A 26,612-nucleotide genomic window follows, 5' to 3' on the forward strand; every position below is an offset into this window, starting at 1 on the left:
TATATGTTCAAATTAGTTAATGATTGAAATGCCTACAAGCTTTTGGTGTGAATGAACATTATGGAGGGCAAATTATTCTTCTCCCTGGTCAATGAAGTTTAGGATTCACGTCGCGATGAAGCCATCGTTGTTGTCTTGCTACTTGATATAACACATTTCAGGGAAATTACTATGTATTTTTTTTTTAATAGCTTTTACATTAAATATTTCATAAGTTGAACAAATAGGGACTTTATTTGATGTTGTTGCTCGACAACAGGTTTTGGAGGTTCTATCTTCATTTTAATGGTGGTGTATTTTTTTAGGTGACACTTTAAATATTAAAATAGTTAAAATTAGTAATTAATTAATTTTTAAAAACCGAGATGATCCCAACGTTCTCTAATTTTTTTACAAAATAAAATAACTGAAAAATTAGGATGGTGTAATTTTTTTAAAATAACCTAAGATGTGGACTTAAAGAGAAAAAGGGAGTTGCTTTTTCGCAAAGCATGCAAGATTGATTAGCTTCTTAACCTAACACAAACGGATGGAAATTATATATATACATTTTAAGAAATGTAAATATCTATCTTAAGATAATTCAGTGATTTCCTATTTTATTTAATATAAGTCGTAACGTGGGGGTCATCCTGCAATTTAAACATTTGCTATTGTTAAGTATATTGTAGTAAGTATTTATTTCGTGCGGAAGATAATAGATATGGACTTGAATGTTTTTTTTTTCTATTGAAAGAAATGGAGTGACTTTTTGGCAAAGCAAGACTAATTAACACGCTATCGTAGCATAATCAACTGAAAATTATATATACATTTATAAAGCTGTACGTAGATATCTGTCTTAAAACAATTTAATGCTTTCCGATTTTACTTCAATAAATAGTAATCTGTAACATGAGAATCATCCTCCACTTTTAAACGTTTGCAATAACATTTTAGTGTATATGGAGAAGTATTTATTTCGTGCCTAGCAATCCAAAGTAGGAATAGTCAAATTTTTCTGGTATTTGGATCAGTTTGTACGCATCTCGACCTATTCTAAGTACGAATACCAAATATTGGTCCGCCAAAAAATTGAACAAATCTGGTGAAATCACCAAATTTTTTGCATCATCCTAATTCTTCTTCACCTTCTCTTTTCATCAATTCTTTTTTTCTTCTTTGTTGACCTTCAGCAGCATTAAATAACTTGTCTATAAGGACATATAAGTATATATATCTACCCGGACATCTTGACCACAACCCCAATTGTACTTTAGCCAAAAAAAGGGAGGAAAAAGAAAACCAAAATGTCTCTAAAGACAAAGATTCCATTTTTTCTTCTTATGATCTTAAGCTTTGTTTTTCTTTCTCCATGTAATGGTGACTGCAAATTTGCAGCAAATGATGAAAAATGCAACAAAGTCCAAGGGATGTTTGTGTTTGGAAGTTCTGTAGTTGACAGTGGCAACAACAATTTTCTTGTAAACTCATTGGCTAAGGCAAATTACTTGCCTTATGGAGTAGATTTCCCTTTATTTGGACCTTCTGGGAGATTCACCAATGGCAAGAATGTAATTGACCTTCTTGGTGACCATCTAAAGCTTCCATTCTATATTCCAACTTTCAATGATCCTTCAACTAAAGGAAGCAAAATTATTCATGGTGTTAACTTTGGTTCTGGTGGTTCTGGTATTCTTGATGACACTGGTTCTGTTGCTGTAAGTACTATTTATTTTTGTTAGTATATTTCTTTTTGTCTCAAATAGTATTAGTTTTGGTAAATCGAATTTGTTCGAAAATATTTGGTATTTTAGAGAAAAAAAAGCATCTATTATCTTCGCTGTATCAAATTCATCCTTACTGCTTTAACTACTCCATCCGTTCACTTTTACTTGTCCAGTATTTCAAAAATAGATTTTCATTTTTACTTGTCACTTTTATCGTATCAAAATAAGACAATTTATGTTTTCCTGTTTTACCCAAAGTATTAATTACTCACATCAAAACATTTTTGAAATCCAATAAAAATATGCATCAATTAATATGAATACATTGGTAAATTATGTATTTCATTTATTATTTCTTAAATAATGTGAAAAATTCAAAATGAACAAATAAAAGTGAACTGAGAGAATAGTAAAGTATTAGCACTATAATAATTAAGTGAGATATTTAAGAGAGAGATAAAGATAGTTAGACAAACATCCTATTAAGCCATAATGAAGTACTCCCTCCGTCCCCTATTAGTTAGCCACGTTAATAAATATATCGATCCTAAAATACTTGTCCATTTACAAAATCAAGATAGAATTAATTAAAGTTTTTCTATTTTGACCACTACTAGAAATATAGGTTTTTTCATCCGACATTCATTGGGAAATTTGTGCTATAAAATATGATTTTTTTCACCTAATTCCCACCGACCAATCTCACTGGGAAAAAAGCATGGTGGAAACATGTTCCCATTGAAACGCAGGGAAACTTCCTATTTGTTCTACTATTTAGGTTTTTTCCGCTGACATTCAGCAGGAAATAGCCACTGAACAATTTCAATGGAAAATTCAGTGGGAAAATAGTGATTTTTTAGTAGTGGCCTTTAGCATTAATTGCTTTTGAAAGTAACCAATATTGATTAGAGTACAATTTATTGGATAGAGATAAATATAATGTTGTAAAAGCACACTTCTATTTATGATTTCTTAAAAAGGTTTAAAGGGAAAAGTGGATAAGAAATATTGGAGGGAGGGAGTATCTTTTTAAAGTGATCTGTAATTTTTTTTAAAGACAGATAATATAGACAGCCCGCGAATTTACAGTAGAAAAAATATCATTATTATTAATAATTTCAATTTATTTTTCAATTTATTGTTGCTACTGTACGTTGTTACTAATAAGTGCTAACCGCCCCTTTATAAATGAAGGAAAACTTTTTTGGAAAACTAGCACACAAATCACACTGGTTGACCAAAAAAGGAAGAAACTTGTTTAGAGTCAGCTTTGACTTTCTCTTTTGTGTATATGAATAGATAGATTAGGAATTTACAGCGAGGCGAGCACACTTTGGTTGTAAATTAATTTAAGAAAATCTCTCTCCGTCCCATATTACTTGTTCACTTTTTCTTTTACACATTATTTAAGAACTCATAGATAAAAATGCACATTTACAAAATTACCTTTATATCTCTCCATATTGGTTACTTTAAAAAACAATTAATGTTAAACTTAAATTAGTGATAATATAAACGGAAAAGGTCCAAATATACCCTGTACTATCAAAAAAGGATCAAATATACCCTTCGTTATACTTTGGGTCCAATATATCCCTACCGTTATAGTATTGGCTCAAATATACCCTGTACTATCAAAAAAGGATCAAATATACCCTTCGTTATACTTTGGGTCCAATATATCCCTATCGTTATAGTATTGGCTCAAATATACCCCTTCACCGTTAAGATTGTCCAAGGTGAAGCTTAATCCCACATGACACTAATATTTTAATGAGGTGGACACCACGTGGCATGCCACTTCACTAACCAAATCCACCACCTCCCCGTCCTTTCATATTATCTTTCACCATTAATTAGTACCTCCCCTCCACCGCTTCTACACCCTTAATGCCCACCACCATTTTCACATTTTTGATAGATCCTTTGGAATCATAACCAGTTTTCTTCACCAAATTTAACACAAAGATGGAGTACTTGGTTTGTCTTTTCCTGTGGAATCAAACTAGATGTTACGGGCCAAATGATTTAATAACCTCAATTATAAATGAGAATCGTACATCATTCGGTTTCAATTGAGAAATTGACGAATTCAAATGCTTCACTTTTTTATTAAGTTTTTCTTTTAAAATTGTTTAAATGGGTTTCAGCTTCAAAATTTTCATGAAAGTTATTAGTAGTATTAGTCAATTGAAAAAACAAAAAAACTGACGATTATAAGATACCAAACCTGATAATTAATGGTGAAAGATGATAGGGAAGGAGGGGGAGGTGGTGGATTTGGTTAGTGAGGTGGCATGCCACATGGTGTCCAACTCATTATAATATTAGTGTCATGTGGGATTGGGTTCCACCTTAGACAACTTTAACGGTAGAGGGATATATTTGAGCCAATAGTATAACGGTAAGGGTATATTTGAACCCAAAGTATAACGAAGGGTATATTTGACCCTTTTTCGACAGTACGGGGGTATATTTGGCCTTTTCCGTAATATAAATAAAGAGTTAAAAGGGATAACCCCTACTACTACTGTCTTTTGGGGGGGTGGGTTGGGGATTATCATCTTTTGCCTCTTGAAACATTTGGAACTTTGAGCTAATACAACCTCATATGTTGCCAAATTCTGCGGCTATTATAATTGCCAAGAATGTGACTGAGAGGTTTGCCTCACAAAAAATGAATATTCCCTTTTGACTTCAATGAACACACAAGAAAAGCCAACAAATATTACTCCTTTAATACTTACATATAAAAGGGCAAAATAGCGTCACAGGTTTTCTACCCAAGGAACAAGGTAGCAGCTATTTGGAAATGTAATATTTTCCAAGGTTCCCCTTGTGTTTGCTAAAGAAGAAATTAGATTAGACATGTTAGGAATTACTCTTACTAGAAGCATTTCTGTAAATAGAACAAGTGTTACAACTTACTAGTAGCAACTGTTTCAAACATGACTCTCTGGTCCGTGAGGATCCAGTGTTTTGTAATGATCTTGTTTAATGTTATAATATTATTATCGTTTCTAAAAAAAAGATTGTAATAAAAGAATACCATTAAATAATAGTACTAATATAATATAATCATGTAAAATGAGACAAAAAGAATAATGTTAATATTTTGCTGCTAAAAAATTTCAGGGGGAAGTGATTAGTTTGAATCAACAAATCAGAAACTTTGAGAATGTGACATTGCCAGAGTTGGAGGAGCAGCTAGGGTGCAAAAGCAAAGAATCACTGAAGGATTACATGTTTGTAGTGGGAAGTGGAGGAAATGACTACTCACTCAACTACTTCCTGGGCTTAGCCAACAACAATATTACTGTTCAAGATTTCACTGCAAATTTGACCCTTACACTCTCTCACCAAATCAAGGTCTGCATTTATACATAGTATGCTTTAAATTATTTTATTTTATTTTACAGGCATTCCTGTCGTTTTCATGTACAATGCTTGTTGACTATTCAAAATTTAGAAGAAAGATCCACAAATATTTTGGTCCCTGTTTCCGCTTCAATAGGGACATTGTACTTATGGATTGAATTCGAAACCTTTGAATAATAAGAATAAAATCGTATTTATTACTCCACCATAAATCTCGTTGAATGAAAAACTACTTTAATTTTGAGCGGCTCTTAACCTTTTACTAGAACTGAACCTTTCTTTCTTAATGTTAATTTGGTTGAAAAACAAATTTGTGAAAACAAAGTGGAATCTTCTTTATTATTTTTCTTCAAAATTTTGAAGTAAACACCAACATTTTACGTACGGGAAGGAATAGCAGATGGGAGAAGCACTTGCAAAGATTATTTGAGCATACACTTAAGTGACTTATAGTATGGAGTTGCATCAAGTATATTGAACTAAGGGGCAGAACCATGATTAAGGAGATTTAAAATATGAACATATAAATACAAGAAGAATACAAGAGAATTCAACATGCTATGTATGCATAAAAACCAATTTTAACCTTATATATACATTACAATATTTTTCATGAAAGGAATAATATTCGAATGGACCCTCTTGCGCCTCCTAGCTAGCTCCCCTGGAGTTGCACCTCATTAATTCACTAACAAACTATGTTGAATAACACTTGATTATATTTTAATAATGAAACATATGAAATGTGCTGCTGCTTTTATTAGTTAGTGTGACTAATCCAAGTACATAAATAAGTATATTTTCCTATATATTGCAGAGGTTGTATAATATGGGAGCTAGGAAATTTGTGGTGATGGCATTATATCCCAATGGGTGCAGCCCAATGGCCAGAGCTAGAAATCCGATGACTACTGGCTGCATAGAAAGTTTGAATAAAGCTGCACTTCTATTCAACACTAACTTGAGGAGTTTGGTTGATTCCATTGGGCTTCAAGTGCCTGGTTCTAAACTAGTCTTTGTCAATGCTTACAAGATCATTATGGATATTTTGGGAAACCCTACTCCCAAAGGTCAGCAATTTCACTCCCTTTCTCTCTATTTTCTAGTTTACATTTGAAGTTTTTGAATGCCTATGAGCCTAGAACAACCATTTAAAATAAGGAAGAAAAAAGAAGCAAATTTTAACATTTTATGATACAAGTAGTTAAGAGTTAATAGTCCCTCGGTCTCAATTTATGTGATGCACTTTGGCGGGGCATACAGTTTAAGTCTTTAAAAAAGAATGAAAGACCTTTGAAACAACTTGTGGTCTAAAATAAGTCATAGATATATATGTGGTTATCAATCATCTCATGAAGAGTAAAATGAAAAGTTTAAAATTAAACTAGAGGTATTGTTACTTTTAGAATAGACTATAAAAAAAGTATATCACATAAATTAGGGCAAAAGGGGCTTTTTTATTTTTTTTGCATTAATACTAACAGTTGCCTTTGAGTATTCTACACAGTAAAAGGCTTGTAATGAGTTATACTATGTCCACTCATTTAGGTTGTTGTAAGATTTTTTGATCCCCACTTCACATAAACAATATTTCACAAATAAGTCAGAGCGTACAAGTCAAATTTTGACATGTTTTTGGTTGATTGTTTATTTATGTATAGGTTTTAGTGATACCAAGAACCCTTGTTGTGAAGTGGCAACAATAGAAGAAGGTGGAACAGGAACTTTATGCAAAAAAGGAGGAAATGTTTGTTCAAAGAGGAATGCATATGTCTATTTTGATGGGTTGCATCCTACTGAAGCAGTGAACGTTGTGCTTGCTAACAAGGCCTTTTCTTCCAATCTCAAAGCGGAAGTGTACCCTGCAAATGTTAAAATCCTATCACAAGTTTAATATATATACTAGTTTCTCGGCACGTGCGCTGCACGTGTATTTTGACTTCCGAGTCATATAGTACATGGTTGTAAAATGATATCAATATTATAAAATCAAAGACTTCATGTCACCTAGTCGCTCTTAGTTAATGTCGACTGATATTCCTTCCGAAAGTGTGAAAGCTGGAGTATGTTTCTTATGCAAATTCTGCATCTTTTTTAGCTTTATCAAATGTGCTCATTACTACAAACATTTCATCATTCTTAGAATTTCTTTCAAATGTATCAACTTTTTTATCCTTAAGAGAAGAATATTGTACAAGATATAGAAAAAGAAAATTTGGACTTTAGTATCCAATATTTAGAAAAAATCCTTTAATAATTACATAAGCCTAGGCATCCTTCATTTTATTTTGATGTGATTTTACTGTTATAATTGCAATGAGATTCGTGATTCTCTTATATTGGTTTCTAAAAAATAAATATAAAGACACACCATAGTAGTCATATAATCTCTTATTAGCTGCACAAGAGAACACTTCAATGGTTCTTTTTTCTTTTGAATCTTACGCGGAGAAAACTCAGAAAGAAATTTGTTTTAGAAAGGTCTCTTAATCTATTTTCCTATCTTGTGAAAAACTTCAGTTGGTGCAGCATATAATTAAATTTAAGAAATTAACAGGAACAAGGTAATGAATATGAGGTGATCGTGACAAAATATATAAGAGTCACTACTAAAAAAACTGGATTTTCCGACCTCAAAAACCAACCTCATTTGAGGTCGGAAAAAAACCGACCTCATGAGGTCGGTAAAATCGTAATATTTATTTTTCAATTTTTTTTAAAATAAACCGACCTCATGAGGTCGGTAATATTGTACCAAAATTTCAAAAAATAAAAATCACCGTCTCTCTCTGAGGTCGGGAAATTCACTTTATGCAAAATATTATAATTTTATTTTTTAATTTAAAAGAATACCGACAATTTTAAATTATTTTTAATAAACCGACCTCGTGAGGTCGGTATTCTTTAAATTAAAAATAAAATTAAAAAATAATATACATACCGACCTCGTCGGGGTCGGTATAATTGTCAAAAAACATAAAATACAGACTCTTTAATTTATCGATCTTTCCCCTTTCTCTCTCTTTTCCTCTCACCTTCTCTCTCCCCCTCTCTCCTAATAACAGAGCTGCCAGTCACAGTCGTCAGCTGCCAGTGACGCTCGCCGCCATCGGCCATTGTCGTCGCCGTCCACAGCCTTTTCCCTTTCTCTCTCTTTTGATAACGTTTTCTCTCCCTCTCTCTCCTAATAACGCCGCTGCTAGTCACCGTCGCCACCTTCCGGTCACCGTCGCCGCCGTATGTTGCCGTTGCGTCGGCAAGCGCTTATCTGTCGATTTGAGGTATGCTTTCTTTGTTTTCTTAGATTAAATTGTGCTAGTACGTACCTAGAATTATTAAGAAATCTCTTTGGTTCTCTAAAAAAACCTAGTGATTTGTATTTATTAGCTTATACATGCGTTTCTATATTTATCAATTCATAAATTTCCCTCTATAGATGCTTTGAAAGCTAACAACCCTTCTTTGTCTTGATTTTCCTATCTAGTTCTAGTAGTAGTCGGAATGCCTAGCTAGCTCCTCCGCATCGGTCGAGGGCTAATGAATGATGGGAAGGAAATTAACAAAAGTAAGCTTTCTAAGGTCGATATCTGAACATTGCTATATGTTTTTTTTTTTTTTTTTCTGTTCAAGTTCGTAAGTTGGATGTATTTTAGTTTTAAGATTTGCGTATTTGTTGTATTTTGTTGGGCAGTTCTAAGAAGACAGGGAAGGGGAAGAGGCCAGAAAAGGGAGGGAATCGATACTTTAAGAGTATTTGTTGTATTTTGTTGAACATTTCACACCCCCTCTAATCAATGATTTTCCCTTTCATCATTTTTATCCATACGGTGAACTTCTTAAGCTGAGCTACTAAAGATTGTGTGCTCTTATTACTTGGCGGTGCATTATGTCGAATAGATTTTAAAGCATAATTTGGAGTATATTTAGTCCCAAAAGTAATGTTTACCAATTTTAGGTGCGGTACAACTTTCAAAATCTTGGAACATAGAGATATGCAATAGACATTGTTTCATTTCCGGTTAAACCTCAACTTTAGTGAAGAACACGTGGGTGTATTGTCACATATTTAGTGTAAAAGTGGTTTAATATACGTAGTCTCTTATTCTTTACCTCATATGTGTGTGACTTCATTTTATCTTTGTTTTTCTTTGGTACAAATGTCCAAATTAAGTGGAGTGTGTCGGAGTCCTTGTGTGGTCTCTTCGTCTATTAACTTCGGAAAGATACCATCATAGTATAACCTTCTGGAGGGCACTATAATTTTTTTTTTTTGGTTGCAATTCTTTTTGGTTTTCAAATAAGAATCTTTGGTAAGAACTGAATATACGGATGTGGCATTTTGCAAATGGTCCAACACGAAACCAAAGGACGGGGAAAATCTTATGCCGACCGAAAGTCCCTATGAGTGAGTTGTAAATACCGATGTTTAGACTATAAAATTGATGATACGTTGAGAAGTATCCGAGTAGAAGATTAGTGCCATAAGACGGTATTTTTGTTTGACACGAACAAGCATGTTTATATTTTGGGGAAGTGACACGGGCATGGTGCGGCTCCCACTATTTAGTGTTCGAAGTTTTGCCTTTAGCTATTTGGTCAGGAGAGGTCACCTTCTAGCTATTTGATATGATGTTATAAGAACCCTTCTCAGAATATGATTTTGTTTTATAATTTGCATGGTGATTAAATGTGTTCATTTGAATTTTGTTTCTATCCTATTGCGGGGAAGATGATATTGATCCCACACCTTCAAAAAGGAAAGAGAAACAAGGTTTGTCCTTGTTCACTCTTCCCGTTTGTGGATCCGTCCCACTTTACCTCTTTCGGGAATATGTACTACTCGATAAATCATACGTCCGGACATAGTGACACAAGATGTATTATCATCTTGGAATAGGAAGATGTGTAGCTATGAGCCACCGTTGTAATTTTATTTTGAACATATTGCGCCCCATTCATCAAATGGAAAGGACGAGCACCTTTTAGATGAAGAAAGATAAAACGATTTATATTCTCAATACATGACCTTATTGATATTCTCATATTACGGATTCGAGTGTAAATCTCGATGATTTTTCAATAGCTTAAGGAGAAGGAGCCTTTCTCCTCCTTCACCGGATTTGGGTACTCATAATTTGCAAAGTTTTAAGATTTGCGTATTTGTTGTATTTTGTTGGGCAGTTCTAAGAAGACAGGGAAGGGGAAGAGGCCAGGAAATGGAGGGAATCGATACTTTAAGAGTATTGGTTTGGGATTCAAGACTCCTCGTGAGGCTACTGAAGGTTAATATTCTCATTTCCTATATTTATATGCTCAATTACTCTATTTCATTTGTTTATTTATATTGGCTTTTGTAGTTAGTATAGTGAATATAGTGCTTCTGTATCAATTGGTGCATACGGTGCTGCAACCCTCGGTTGTTTTCACCGCCTCTTGTCGAAAATCGATTAAAGCATCATTGATAGGTTCCATAGCTTGATTCAATAGAGTTCCAATAGGCAATGCTCTTGCACCATGATGTGATAATACCTATCCCCGAAAGGAATTCATGACTTAAGTGTTTTTCTAGTTATGTTTCGGGACCCCTTTGATTTGCATTATTGAATATGTGTTGGATCACTAGCTCATTGTTTCATTTGTGAAAGCAAGTTAAATTAAAACAAGGTTAACAACTTAATATATGCTTTTTTTTCTCTTGATAAGAGAGGTGATGTGTTTGGAGTTTTATTTGACTATGGCCTCTTGATTAGACCCGACTAATGAAAGTGATCGAGTTGTTGTTGACAACATAAGTGCACGATTAGAGGAGTTATCGAATTCCTTGCGGCAAAGACTCTCACTGGTTGCCTCTCCTCAGAATCGGCTATTTGCTTGTCTCCACCGATTGTTGTTCATTGTTGTCATTGATCACCATTGGCATAGTAGCCACGGTACCATGCACCAAGGCCAAACCATGATTATTTCTCTGCTGCTTACTATTACCTTGAACTGCCACTTGAGCATTATTATCAGGAACTACAACCTTTTTCCCTTTGTCAACATTACTAGTTCCTTGTTGTCCTCCAAATCTTCTTCAAATTGATCACAGAGTTTCCACCCATTGTTTATGAACAGGTGATTGCCTCTTTTCTCTAGGGATGAACACAACAGCAAAAAAAAAAAAAAAAAAGGTTCCTCAACAGATTTAGCTAGTGGTGCGGATGATGATGGGACTCACGTGTCAAACACACAAAGGCATGTTTGAATGTTAATGTGGTGGTGGATTTGTGGATTTGCGAGGGGGTGAAGTAGTCTAATATGTTGTAGACTAACTTAGTGTAGACTAGTTTAATGTTTTGTGGATGTTTACAAATGTTGAAGTAGTTTAATGTTGTTTTGATGTTTGCGAAGGTTGAAGTAGCTTAATTAATGTCTCTTGTGAATGTTTAATTGACGTTTTTATTGAACTTTGAAGTAGTTTCGAATTGAATGTGATGTTTTGGTGGTTGTAATATATGTGTTGTAATAGTAGCTTATTGTTTTATGTATTTATAGCAGTTTGGTGTATTGTTGGCATATTTGAGCCGGTTTTTGGTTGAAAGTAAAATTATTTTCATTTTGACAGGGGGGCAGCTGGAATAACAGCTATGTGCTACAATTTTTTTTCCAGAATACCGACCTCATAAGGTCGGTTTTCTGGAAAATTTTCCCAGAAATTGCAAATTACCGACCTCATGAGGTCGGTTTTCTGCAAAATTCTCCAGGGAATTGCAAATTACCGACCTCATGAGGTCGGTTTTCTGCAAAAATTTTCAGGGAATTGCAAATTACCGACCTCATGAGGTCGGTTTTCTGCAAACATATGTCAATTACCAACCTCACGAGGTCGGTTTTGCAAAAATTTTCCACAAATTCTAAATTACCGACCTCATGAGGTCGGGTTTTGGCAAAATAGGACGACGATATATATTATATATATATTCATATAACTTACCGACCTCATGGGGCGGTAAACTAATATCATTATATTATTAATATAATTTACCGACCTCACGAGGTCGGTACTTTATATAAATAATAGCCGACTAAAAAAATATTACCGACCTCATGAGGTCGGTTTTTTGCGACCTCATGAGGTCGGTAATAATTCCGACCCACTCTTTTCCGACCTTCAACTGAGGTCGGTTTTTGCCCAAAACCGACCTCGTAGGGTCGGTAATTGACCTTTTTGAGGTCGGAAAATCCAGTTTTTTTAGTAGTGAGTTGTGATTCAGTCAATTCAATCTTTTGTGTGTATAAGGCAGAAGGCCTCAAAAATGATTTTCCAAAAATGGGTGATCAAAAGATGAATTATTATCCCTATCTTGAGAGTCGTTACTTTGGTAGTCTGTTTTTCCCCCTCCTCTTCTTGTTCTATTGTTCAGAACCAGAAATAAATCAGAAAAATAGTGCCATTAATTTTAATATAAACAGGATTGATTTGAGGTTCGCTTAGCGAAAAGGAAATAGCAAGTCAGATAAGATAACAACTTCATGATCCAGTATTTACATTGGCACCAATCTCCTCTTCACTTTCTCAAAGACATTTTATTATTTCATGGTAAATACTAATCCTAAAAAGTAGCGAGGTGTAAACAAGCCATAATGGAAAGATCGAATAAGTGAGGTAAAAAATTAGAAAAACAACTAAACTTGGAGGTGAGTGTCGGGGTCCACTGTTCCTACAAAATGTCAAGGCAGATGGCTATAATTGTTGTTGATGGAAAATATAGGAATATATAGGAGCCAATTATACAACTTGTTGCTTTAAATTATACAATCTTTTACTCCCCACATTAGTTTATATTATATGATTAACCAAATTAAGTTTACATAAACTTTGTAACGATCACATACAGAGTAGATTAATAAAACATCATAATTTATGCTCATCATCACATAGGATCAATTAGAACACGAAGGAATTATGCCAAAAACTATAGATGACCAACATTACTTTTAATAAGCAATCCAAAGAAATTGTAAAAAAAGATATATAGATGAGCAAACACAATTAAAATCGAAGCAGAAAACTGTTAGACTGACTTTATCCCCGACTTTATGGAATCGTTTTTCACTGAAAATATTGTGGAGTTAATCATTCAAACAAAGAAAGATAGACAAAAAATATCTGGAAGCCTGAAAAATAACATTTATAGAATGGGGTTGTTGTTTTTGATCTTGAAAGAAAGAATAGGAATTCTAGAAGACAAAGCGAAGGAGGCAATGAGAGAACTTACACAGTTGATTTGCCGAAGATAGAGCGCGCCAAGGATTTAGGCAAGGAAAAAGGTGGACATAATAGTTATAGCACCAAAACTCTAAGGAAAAGTGATAAAAGAAAATAATTGCATGTCGATTGAGTGGTAGAAGCCAGAGAACAAAACTAAATGTAGCAACCCTATTGCTGAAGCAAGGATATTTCAGAAATGACGCAACGTTATGAAAAGTGTCGCTGTCCTTTTTTTTTTTTTTTTTAACGCTTGAATAAGTTATATTTAGGGTTCACTTGGAAGCGCATTTTAGTAATTTAACTTTCAAGTTAGGGAGTTCATGCTTTTAATATAATATATATACACACACATAAAACATATATATCTAAAATAAATATTAAGATATTTATCTCAAATCTCATAAATATGCTTTACACTTGTGGTTTGTGCGTTAAAATAACCGTTCTTTTTGATGATTTATGCATAATTATTCTACATTCAAGACGATTCTTGACAACATTAATTAGATATATAATTAAGACAACGCAGTTCTTGTTTATACACCACAAATGAGTAAAAAGAAAGCATTTAATTTACAGTAATAAACAAGAGTAAGCTAGTTAGCAATCTGTAATGAAAAAAAATAAATTAAAATAACCTTTGAACTCTGTGTTCATAATATTTACCTTTGAACTTTTTCACTTTTATTTTTCCATCCATTCACTATATTTATAGCCTGTTTGGCCAAGCTTTTAAAATAAATATTTTAAAAAAGATTTTTTTCAAAAGACTTTTCAAAAAAGTATTTTTTGGCTAAAAGCATTAATTTAAAAAGTACTTTTGAGCAACAATTAGTGTTTGGCCAAGCTTTTAAAAAGTGCTTTTATATGTATTTTCTCAAAAGTACTTTTCAAAAAATTTTTAAAGAAAAAGCCTTATTTTTTTAGTTTTCCAAAAAGCTTTTACTCCTCAAAAGACTTTTTTCTCAAAAGCCAAACACCTCACTTTTTAAAAATAAGCACTTATTGAAAAAATAAGTACTTTTGGAGGAAAAATAAGCTTGGCCAAACAAGCTATTAAAGTCCACAACTCTCCATATTAAATGAAAATTAACCTGCCGATTTACTTCTCCTGAGCAAATCCCAAATGGCTACAGTTTTAGCAAAAAAACATTGATAACTTATTCTACTGTATTTAAAGCTTGTAATTTAATTTGTCAAGTAATGGATGAATATGAAAGATTAAGGGTCATTGCAATAATTAATACTAATACTTAATTGACGTGAAGCAAGCTCTTTCTGATAGTATATAATGATGCTCAGAGGGCTTGTCCCGTAACCATCCAAAACTGCAATATCCTTTAAATTATTTGTTCCACTACACCTGTAGAAAAATCCCAAGCACTAAGGGTTTCTTTTCTTTTGATTTTTGTTTTAATTCAAAACTGCTGTCATTCATAACCACTGTATGTGATTGGGTGACTTTGGTGATTGCTCTTGCCATTTGCAACGAACGGGAGATTTTAAATAAAGTATTGAAGAGAAAGAAATGTTATTTGTGTAGAAGAAGTGGCTATCGGGTTCTGATCGAGTGTGAGTCATAACAAACATTTTTTTTTTTATCCTTTATTTTCTTTAACACCAAATGAGAGTGATTTACAAATTTACCTATTAAACGCTGAAGCGACTCTCTTTCCATGTATAATGCTTCAGTTTAGATGTCAGATTATATTTGATTTTGGTGCTTGTACATATATCTATTTATGGTCTACATTCTAGATTGTCTTTTCGACGCAATTTTCAATTTCAATTCATTTTTTTCTTCCTTTTGTATTAACTATGACCATGAGTGTTGTAATGGTGACAGTGGTGTCACAAGCATGAGCATTGTTTTTTTTTTTTAATCTGTCAAATTTCAGATTGGCTTATTTTGAGCTCAACTTTCAAGTTGCTAACAAAGTCACATTCATGAAATTTTTACTTTATTCATTTATCTTTCGTTACTCAATAACATGTTCAATAATTTTATGCGGTTATCCAAAATCTTGTACTAAACCACTTCAAATACACGTGCAACCCAAGGACGAGTATATAAAAAAATGTATTAACTCTCCAAATACCAACATTATATGAAATGGAACACAATGAGTATTTTGTTTGACTATTTATAATCTTAGTATTAACTCTCCAAATACCAACATTATATGAAATGGAGCACAATGAGTATTTTGTTTGACTATTTATAATCTTAGTATTAACTCTCCAAATACCAACATTATATCAAATGGAGCACAATGAGTATTTTGTTTGACTATTTATAATCTTACTTTTAACTATGTTTATTCAAGTCAATTTGGTAAATATCCAATAAATGGTGTCAAATAGATTAAGACTTTACACACGAGGTAAACTAGATAATTGATCATAAATTAGATAGAATACCTAAAGAAAGAACCCCCTAAATTTTCGTGTTTTATTCAACCTCCCCCCCCCCCCCCAGCTCCCCTCCCCTCCCTCATAAATTATGTTTAGCCCTAATTAACCTCATCATGTATTTGGCTTCTTTTATAATCATTACCTCCTCAACAGTAATGGGTCCCTATTACCCCACTATTTGGCGTTTTTATAATCCAAGTGATTTGAAATAACAGTTGGTATGTGAAATTGTAAAATAACAGTCATACAACAAGCAATTTTTCCTTATTTTTACCATTTTTCTTTTAAGAGGGTAATGATTATAGAAAAACTAAGTATGGGGTTTGGGGGGAGGGGTAATTATTTAAGGGGGTAACGATTATATAAAAGTCAAGTATAGCGAGGTAATTAGGACCACCGAATAAAATGCGGAAAGTTTAGAAAGGGTCTTTAGGTGTTTTTGTCTATAAGTTACTCCCTAAGGGTGTGTTCGGTATGGCGGAAAATGTTTTCCTGAAAAATAAGTGAATTTCTATTTATTTTTTCATGTTCGATTAAGTAGTGAAAAATAAGTGAATTTCTTACTTATTTTCTCATGTTCGGTTGGTTGGTAGAAAATATTTTTTTGGAAAATATCACTCAAGCCCCACCACCCCATACCATACCAACCCCCACACCCACGCCACCCTCCACCGAACCACCATCCTCCAACGCACATCAATTTCACTCACCCCTACCCCACACCACTACCCCGCCCTCGCCACTATGCTATCCAACCCACCCACCCCCTCCTAAATTTTTTATTTCATATATTTTATTTTACTTTTGTAAAAAAAGGGAAATTTTTTCTTGTCCACCTCACCATCACTCCACACCAAATTTAACCATGCAAACTTTTCATTATTATAAAGGTAAAATTAAATATGAAGTAGAAAATTTAGGAGGGGGTAACGGGTCAGGCGAGGTTGGGGGTGGGGTGTGGTAGAAAACCAAAATAATAATAATAAAAAATTCAAAACTTTTTAAGGGGTGGTGGGGTGTTTGGGGCAAGGGGAGGGGAATGTCGTCGGGTGGGTGGTGTAAAAAACCACACAAAAAACCTTTTAAAACTTTTTTTTTAAGAAAAAAAATATTTTTTTGATGGGGGTTCCCGGGGGGGGTGGTGGATGGGTGGTGTATAAACACGCAAAACAAATGGTGGTGGGGTGGGGAGATGCGTGGGGTTGTGGGAGTTGTTGGGGTTTGGTAGTTGGAGGGTGGGTTGGGTGGTGGTGGGGTGATTGGTGAAGTGCCATTTGTGGACTTGTTATCCTTACTTTGATTAGGGAAGTCATTTTTCTCATTTTTAAGGAACTTGTTTTTCTAAAGAAAATGTTTTCCAAAAATTTTGACCAAACGAACATGAAAAAATTGGATGATATTTTCTGTTTTCCTTCATACCGAACACACCCTTAGCCCTTTTATTTTGGATCAAAATAAGTGACCACTTATATAATCAAGAAGGAATTAACTTTATTTTTCCAGATTTAACCTACTTACTCAAAGCAATAAATAGGCAAGAGTCTTATTAACCTATTTTTTCTCTAGAAATTAGTATTTTCTTATAATAGAATTTAGTATTTTCTTAAAAGATGAGAAAAAGGCTAAGCGAATACTTATTTTGAATCAGTGTGACTTGTGAGTACTTACCTAGACCCCAAACACGTAGTGAAGTAATAAGTGGAGGACACATATTGTTTTACATATATAAAATTTTATCACTTATAATAATTATAATTAATTACCTGTACATTATAACCTAGGGGCATGAAGTAAGGCCTTTACCTCCATTAACTTGTAAACCATTTCGCTCGAACGAACTAGAAAAGTGTAAACCCTAAACGAGTACGGTAAAACCCTACCTCACTTCCACTTTCCCTCTTTGCTACTTCATCAGCAATGTCGTCTATGATGGTAAGCCTCGATTTTAATTTCGATTTGTATATATGCTTCTTTTGATTACTGAAATAATACAACATTTTCATTGCATTTCTGCAAACACTGTCATCTGTGACTCACAAATGAGCAACTTTAACGGGAAGCATTATAAAGAATAAATCTCAGTAGACCTGTTTAGATTTCTCATTAATGTGAAGTGCAAGTTGTGGATCCATGATATTAAGTATTGGGCGTGGTGTGCTATTACACTAGAGCGGAGTTTACCCTAAAAACAAAGAGTTAAGGGTCAAAAACGCACCTCAAGTATCACCAACTTTTTTTGAATTTTCTACCTGAACTATTAGGTGTGAGAGTTTCCTATCTAAACTATCACCAATTAGTTTGCAAAACACACCTCAACTATCAGTTATTCACTTTTCCTACCTGAATTATCACCAATTAGTTTGCAAAACACCCCTCAAAATTGATAGTTGAGGTGTATTTTGCAAACTAATTGGTGATAGTTTAGGTAGGAAACTCAAAAAAAGGTGATACCTGAGGTGTGTTTTTGACTATTATCTCAAAAACAAAAGAAAATTAAGTATGGGGGCGGATTATCACTGCACCCGCTACTCTTTTATGGTAATGGGTGCTAGTTTAGTGTGTGTAAACAGACATACATACAACACCTACTTAAGGCTGCGTGGAAGTTGCCAACCCTGTAAATCCACCCATGGTTGTAAATAGTACTCTCTGTGTGTTTCAATTTGTTTATCTGGTTTTGACTTGCCACGGAGTTTAAGAAAGTAAAAGAACACTTTTGAATCTTGTGGTCTTAAATTAAAGATGTGTAGAGTGTACTAAGATGCCCTTTAATCTTGTGGTCTTAAACATGCCGTGGAAAGTGGGATTAAAGAGCCGCCAAAAAAGGAAAGAAGCATTCTTTTTTGAACGGACTGACAAACAATTTGAAACGGAGGGAGTAATACCTTTTAAACCATGAACTTCAATAAAAAACATACTTTTTGATTGAGACAACTGAGCATTTGTTGCATTTGTTCTCTAGTTTGTTCGAAGTAAATTCAGATGAATGATGATTGATGTGGTAAATTTGAAACTGTGAGAGTATGAAAAGTGTTTATGGTGAAGGTTTTGTGTTACATGTTTAAGGTCTGATATTTGTAAATACGAAGACTTTAGGATCCACATTATTTGGAATGTGCAGACTTGTGGTGCCAGGTTTTTATACTGTTACTAATTTGTCTTGGAAGACAATTTTTATCAGTATTTGAATGACACGGGTCTAAGTAGGGCAGAGTGAATATAGGAATTTCATAGCCAACCCCAACTAATTTGGAAATGAGGCACAATTGATTGATTTATTGGCTATGTACCTATGTGGTAATTGTGTATTTTATCGTGTATCATTGTTTTCCTTTTTTTCCCCTAAAACTATTTTCTGATCTGGTGTTGTGGCTTTTATAATAACAGCAACCTCAGATCATATTGCTGAAGGAAGGGACGGACACGTCCCAAGGGAAGGCACAGTTAGTGAGCAATATAAATGCGTGTATGGCTGTGGCTGATGTGGTGCGTACCACCCTTGGTCCTAGGGGTATGGACAAGCTGATCCACGATGACAAAGGAACCACAACTATTTCTAATGATGGTGCCACTATAATGAAGCTTCTAGACATAATTCATCCTGCAGCAAAAATACTTGTTGACATCGCCAAGTCCCAAGACTCCGAGGTATGCTGTACTTTTGCTGCCTCAGCATTTATGCTATTTGTTGCTATAACATAAGTTGGAAAGTGTAACGCTTTGCAATTCTGCAAAGTCGATTGCAGTGGTTTTACTTCAAAGGTACATTAGATGCGGCTCATAAGTTGGATTGTTTATACAGTCAAGAACTTAAGAGCTTGGGAATTTTATGCTTGTTCCTTCTCCACCCCCTTTTCACTGCTAACACCTTGTCCCTATCTGCAGGTTGGGGATGGAACCACCACAGTTGTACTGCTTGCAGGAGAATTTTTGAAGGAAGCCAAACCTTTTATTGAAGAGGGTGTCCACCCTCAAAATCTTATTCGTAGTTATCGAACCGCTTCTAATATGGTAGATTTTCCCTCCTCCTGCTTCATTGTTCCTCTTTGTCTTACCCCTTGTGACGCTTAGTGCAGACGGTTTGTCATCATAATTCATTGAGTAATTTGATATTGATTATACAGGCAATTGAGAAGGTAAAAGAATTGGCTGTTAGCATAGAGGGAAAAAGCTTGGAAGAAAAGAAAAGTCTGCTTGCTAAGTGTGCTGCTACGACTCTGTCGTCAAAGCTCATTGGAGGGGAGAAGGAATTCTTTGCATCCATGGTTGTGGATGCCGTTCTTGCAATTGGAAATGATGATAGGCTGAACATGATTGGAATTAAGAAGGTATACAATCTTACAACTGAATTTATTTTTGTCCTTTATATGGTTGTGGTTGTTTAATCAGACTTTTATATGGTTGTGGTTGTTTAATCAGACTTTGGGGTGTTGGCTTTTGGGTTCTTTTTTGGGTCAAAGAGTTAACTGCTACTTTCATAAAGTATGAGTGCATAGAAAATTTTAGAGTTTATATTGATCTGAGTATATATCTGCATGTTGTCCGCGGCTTTTTTGATCTATAAGGTAAGGATTTTTAGAAATATCTTGGTGCAGCTCCTTTTGTTGTCAAAGTACTGTTTCCATGCTCCTGTGGGTTTTCACCACTTTCTATAACAGGTTATCTGATTCTCAACAGATCAAGAGACCAATAAAATTTCTGTTAAAAAGTTTAACGCTGTGAGGCCCCTTTGAGCTAGTTCTGGATTTAGGGTCCTGTGTCTTCCCCTCTTTTTTTTTCTCCCAGCTTGATGGGTTACAGAAAATTTTACTATGGCTCTATGAGCTTATCTAATCTTTTAATGACCTTTTCTTTTTTCTCCCTTTTGTATGTGTAGGTCCCTGGAGGTAATATGCGGGATTCCTTCCTCGTAAATGGTGTTGCCTTTAAGAAGACATTCTCCTATGCTGGTTTTGAACAGCAGCCAAAGAAGTTTGTGAGCCCCAAGATACTTTTACTGAACATAGAGTTGGAGCTAAAATCAGAAAAAGAAAATGCAGAGATAAGGTAGTATGTTTTGGACATGCATTTGATTTTGTTTGAGAATAACTGTGTAACTTCTCCAATTTAATATTTTCTTTCATAAGTTGCACACTTCTGAAGGTGCTTACTCCACTTAATCATCTTTTGTATAGGCTCTCAGATCCAGCGCAATATCAGTCAATTGTTGATGCAGAGTGGAATATCATTTATGACAAGTTGGATAAATGTGTAAAGAGTGGGGCCAAGGTTGTTTTGTCTCGACTTGCTATTGGGGATCTTGGCACACAGGTTGGTTACAAACTTGCTTTACGGTCCATTGCTTTGGTTCATGATCATATCTCACAGGGGTTCTTTGGAGAGAATGTTGCATCCTGATCTTTCGGGAGATGTTGGCATGCCGTTTCTTCCAGTCGTGTACTCATGTCAAATATGTTTTAAAATGTCATAATGTGCCTCTCTCATCATCCTTCTTTTTTTGGAACTCATTATGCCTCCTTCAGCCTCTAAATTTTGGTTCGAGAGGGAGGTGTCAGCAATTCGACAGCAAACCAGATTATCCTAGTCTTAGAAATTGACAGAATTTATGTGAGGAAAGTAGAAACTCTAGTCTCTCCATCTGGTTTACCTTATTTTATCCAAAAGAAACTATAGTGTCTCCACCTGGTGCCTTGTGTTTAATTTGTCATAAAATTCTTATAAACTGGTGAAGTTTTGATGAGAAAAAGAGTTTTGCCTTGGCACGTAACTACTGAACTCTTAAGTTTTGGACATCGCTTGTTCTCCTGCTGGTTGCTGTAATGAGATGTAAAAGAAGAGTTAGTTTTTGCTTAATTGTACTTTTGGATTTTGCTGCCATCATCTGATTAAGGCTACATTTTCTGCATTTCTGCCGGAATCATCTTACTGACACTTGGGTTTTAGGAGATTATTGTGAAGATTATTACTGATATTCTTCACGCCTTCTATGTGCCCAGTACTTTGCAGATCGAGATATATTTTGTGCTGGCCGTGTCGCTGAAGAGGATTTGCAGCGGGTAGCGGCTGCCACTGGGGGAACAGTACAGACAACTGTGAACAATGTTATTGAAGAGGTTTTGTCCTTGTCCCTGTTACACAGTCTTACTGGGACAACTGTAGACACCTTCCATAACATGGTTAAATTATACTATTAGATCTTGGTCAATAACTTTTACCTTAACCAACTGGATTTATTATCTAGGTTCTCGGCTCTTGTGAGATTTTTGAGGAGAAGCAAGTTGGAAATGAAAGATTCAATATATTCAGTGGATGTCCCTCGGGCAAGACCGCCACTATTGTCCTTCGCGGTGGAGCAGATCAGGTTTTTGATCACTTCAGTTATGCATATACAACTATTATTTGATTGTTTTGTCCTAATTTTATCTTTCAATGATCTATATAGTTCATCGAGGAAGCTGAGAGAAGTTTACATGATGCTATTATGATTGTTAGAAGGGCTGTGAAGAACTCTACAGTCGTTCCTGGAGGTGGTGCTATAGATGTAAGAACGTTCTACAATCTCCTGGTAAGATTTCTTTGTGATGATAGTCATACCGTACTGATTGAGGAAACTCTTCGGTGCAGATGGAAATAAGCCGTTTCTTGAGGCACCATGCTCGAACAATTCAAGGGAAATCTCAGCTCTTTATAAACTCTTATGCAAAAGCTCTTGAGGTAGGGATTCTTCTTTTATTTTGCTTCAACAGAGGAATTATTTGCTAGTTTTACTAGAATTAGCTCAATGTATGCTGATGTTGTCAAGGTCTGGTATTTGGATGTGTGCGCTATTTGAATGTACTGGTAATGTCTTGAATTTCTGCTCTCTTATGTACTTCACTTTCGTGAGGGGTACCAACATCAGTTGCTAGCTTTTTCAAGTTACCTAGGATAACTGGAGAAATAGATGCACCACTGATATAATTAAAAAAAAGTGTAGAAATAGATTCTAGTGGTCTTTTCGATCAGAAATAAGTATAAGATTTATTTTCAGACTTGGTATATGACAGAAACCCTGACAAGGTTTGGTAAAACGTGCTTTTTTCTTTTCTCTGTGGTCCAAGAGTGAAGATAATTATGAGGCAGTGCACGTAGGGTGTAGAGAGCAGCTGAGGGCTATACTAGCATGATTTTATGTGTTACCCATCCTTACCACTTTTATCTTCTCTTGGAGGACTTATTTTTTGTTCAGTATGGTAAATTTTCATATACATTATCAGCACAAAGGGTTTGCTGAAAGCCCATTCTTTTGGAGGACTTCTGATCAGTGTTTTCCCTTTATCAACAAATCACATTCTTCTACTTTGGTGCATATGACCACGCTTCTGTACTTTGATCAGTGGGTGTGACCTAGACCTTCTTGCAGTAGTCTAATTTGATAATTGGTTTTGTATATATCTGCTTTTGATGAAGTTAATCTTTGTTGGTCAAATGTATTTTCACCAGAGAATTTACTTGTTTGATTCCAAAAGAACTCTATTGTTTGTTGCTGTAAAAACTTTGTTTAAGCTATTGATGTTACTTCTCAGCTCCTCTACTTCTCTATTTTATCATTCTTAGTTAGCTAGGGCTGCCGATGTTATTAGGTCATTTAGATAGTTCTCCGTGTTCTTTTCATGGACAGTTTCTTGATATTGCCTACTTTGAGGTTTTATGGAACTTATAGCCTGTTTGGCCAAGCTTATTTTCCCCCCAAAAGTACTTATTTTTTCAATAAGTGCTTATTTTTAAAAAAAGTGAGGTGTTTGGCCAAGCTTTTGGGAGAAAATACGTGCTTCTCGGGAGTAGCAGAAGCAGTTTTTCAGAAGCTAAAAAAATAGCTTTTGCCCAATAGCACCTTTTTGAAAAGTACTTTTGAGAAAAATACACTTAGAAGCACTTTTTAAAAGTTTGGCCAAACACTAATTGCTGCTCAAAAGTACTTTTAAAATTAATTGGCCAAACACAAACTGCTTTTAGCCAAAAGTACTTTTTTGAGAAGTACTTTTGAAAAAAGTACTTTTCAAAATAAGCTATTTTTATAAGCTTGGCCAAACAGGCTATTAGTCATTTTGAGATGTCTTCTATTCCTGATAGAACGTATGTTCTGGTATGTGATACCTCACTATTTCAGCTCTGGCATAATGCAGATTATTCCCCGTCAGCTATGTGACAATGCTGGTTTTGATGCAACTGATGTGCTGAACAAGCTCAGACAAAAACACGCTCTTCCTTCTGGTATGCTTACCAATTTCTTTGGGGGGATATACAATAACAATAGTAACTTATTTAAAGGAAAATAATAAGAACAGTAGAACTTTTAAGGTTTCCAAGTTTTCTAGCCACTTCATGAGGGTTGGTAGTTTTTTCTGGGATGACTTTTTGTAAAATGTTGGGCTTCTTTTCTTACCATATTCCCTTAATAATGATTAATGGTATTCCCCAAAAAAGGGAAAAAGGCAAAAAAAAATTCATACTCCTTAGTGATAATTCACTATCCTGGACAGGTGAGGGTGCACCTTATGGAGTTGACATTAATACTGGTGGCATTGCCGATTCATTTGCCAATTTTGTTTGGGAGCCAGCAGTTGTGAAGGTATATTACATTCACTGTTATTTATTTGGTAAATTAGGTTATTGACCAACCACCCATCTCGTCTCTTGTTTTTATTGGATCATCAGTTTTTTTTCACAAGTTTGTTTCCTAAAAATCCTTTACAAATGATTTCTACTTTTCCAGATAAATGCTATCAATGCAGCCACTGAAGCAGCGTGCCTCATTCTGAGTGTAGATGAGACTGTGAAGAATCCTAAGGTAATTTTGACTTTGTGAAACCATTGTCTCCCCAATTTGTCTAGCACTGGACATAATAGAGTAATAGACGGTGCATATTGGGTTTTGCAAGTCACCCTTTGTTCTGTTATTCTAGTCTTTAAGGTACTGACAAGTTGCTTTAAAGATGTTTCACCCAAAGAATTTGACAACTAGAGTTATGATTTTCACCTCTCAAGGTGTGCCTCATACCAACAACAAGCCAGTGTAATCCCGCAAATAGATGCACGGGAGGAGTAGGATGTCTTATTTACACCTCAACCTTTGTGGGAGTGGAGAGGGCTTTTCGGATAGACACTGGCTCAAAAGAAACATAGTCAAACATAGTCGGGATTGCAAGAAAATAGGACAGCAAAATATCAAGATAGAAAATAAATGGCAACACTTAGTAATACAGACATAAATACACACATAAGGATAATACTCTACGCGATACCTAGATACTACTACTAAGAAAAGGAGAAGAGGAGATGGAAAGGCTAGCCCCCCACCTCTCACTCATACAACGCGACAAAACTCAACTACCTTCTATCCTAATCTTCGATCTCCAAATCTTCCTATGTAAGGTCACGTCCTCGGTCGAAGTCAAGCATGTGCCGTATCTGTCCTAATCACCTCTCCCCAATTCTTCTTCTACCTACCTCACCCCTTCTAACCTCATGGAGTCAACCTGTCACACCTCCCCCAGCTCAGTGCATCCTCACTCCTCTTCACATGCTCGAATCATCTCAGTCTTGCTTCCCTCATCTTGTCCGCCATGGAGGCCACTCCGACCTTATCTCGTATAACTTAATTTCTAATCATATCTCTCCTAGTATGAACACAACTCCATTGAGCATCTTCATCTCTGTTGCCTTCATCAACGCGACACAGCGTTCTGATCGGCCAACATTCTACTCGTACAATAATCTTTGGTCTAACCGCACTATAGAACCTACCTTTCGGCCTAGGCGTGCGCATTTTATCGCAAAGCACCCGGGAGGTAGCGCCATTTCATCCACCCTGCGCCAATACGGTGTGCGACATCATCGCCAATTTCCCCGACCACTTGTATTACGGACCCAAGATACTTGAAGCTTTCTCTTTTAGGTATACAAGGTGTGCCTCATACCGGCTGTTAGACTGTTAAATGATAGGTTACATATAAAATATGGATTGTATCAGCCCTATGAATAGGTCTTGTATTTTTATCATTAATTTTTCAATATCCTTTCTTCCTTTAATTTCCTCATGTCGCCTTTTGAAACACTCTTCTCTCAAAGACAATTGTCAGAAAGTAAAAATAGAGTTTTTGGGTCGAGCTCGTCGCACGGGGCTTGCCTAGTGCGGATTACCTCTTCTGTGTGGTTTGCGAGCTATTGCATAGGAGTTGGGTTTACCCTGTGCGCACCCGAAGGGTAGCGGCTGCGGGTTCGCATGTCATAAAAAAAAAAAAGGAAGTAAAAATAGAGTTTCTGGTCAAGATAGATAAAATTATTGTCAAAGAAAAAAGAAAAAAATGGATGGAGAATAAGAGGTGAATTTGAAGAGGAAGCCTGAAATATACTATTGTACTCACTATACAAACTAATATAAATATTTCTTTTGGTTTTCTTTGGGGATTATAGGCAGAATAAGAACATGGGGAAAGGGCCCAAATTAAAATTGGCTGTTTAAAATTTTCAAAAATGTTTGGGAAAATAAAAAAGTTTTGAGATCTCAATTTGCGTTATCAAGTGCTTTCTGCAAAAGGGGGGAGGCTATAGTTTATGAATAGTGGGAGAGGTAAATGTATTTTAAGAAAAGGGGAGAGGTTTACAACTTGATAATGATTGTTAATTGAAAAATGGGAAAACTTTGAATTCTATGTGCCCTTAAAATTTGGGGGTCTTCTTTCTTAGTTCATCTTTAGGAAGTATGATCCCTAGGATCATCTGTCCGGGTTTAACAAAACAATGTCACAACTGCCAAGGCATTGCAGGATTTTTTTTTGCCTCCCCCTGTCCTTTTCTGTTGATAGCTGCCCCTGTAA

The 26,612-nt window shown here is 35.2% G+C and overlaps 2 protein-coding genes across 2 annotated transcripts; both read left to right on the forward strand.

Moving 5' to 3' along the window:
* The first annotated feature begins 1,006 nt into the window (after nt 1-1,006).
* On the forward strand, nt 1,007-7,093 carry LOC132052037 (GDSL esterase/lipase At1g29670-like). The gene is made up of 4 exons (XM_059443379.1): nt 1,007-1,700; nt 4,845-5,078; nt 5,905-6,157; nt 6,749-7,093. The coding sequence occupies exons 1-4, from the start codon at nt 1,290-1,292 to the stop codon at nt 6,979-6,981; spliced, it is 1,131 nt and encodes a 376-aa protein (XP_059299362.1). The 5' UTR covers nt 1,007-1,289; the 3' UTR covers nt 6,982-7,093.
* Nucleotides 7,094-17,525: 10,432 nt separating this feature from the next.
* LOC132052038 (T-complex protein 1 subunit eta) lies at nt 17,526-24,662 on the forward strand. Its single transcript, XM_059443380.1, has 13 exons — nt 17,526-17,685; nt 19,141-19,401; nt 19,639-19,764; nt 19,878-20,081; nt 20,630-20,799; nt 20,928-21,063; nt 21,750-21,866; nt 21,995-22,114; nt 22,196-22,294; nt 22,378-22,467; nt 23,919-24,006; nt 24,276-24,364; nt 24,509-24,662. Exons 1-13 carry the CDS (start codon nt 17,671-17,673, stop codon nt 24,599-24,601), a joined length of 1,608 nt encoding a protein of 535 aa, XP_059299363.1. The 5' UTR covers nt 17,526-17,670; the 3' UTR covers nt 24,602-24,662.
* Nucleotides 24,663-26,612: the final 1,950 nt, after the last annotated feature.

Source organism: Lycium ferocissimum, chromosome 4 (genome assembly GCF_029784015.1).
Source record: "Lycium ferocissimum isolate CSIRO_LF1 chromosome 4, AGI_CSIRO_Lferr_CH_V1, whole genome shotgun sequence".
Classification (NCBI taxonomy): Eukaryota; Viridiplantae; Streptophyta; class Magnoliopsida; order Solanales; family Solanaceae; genus Lycium; species Lycium ferocissimum.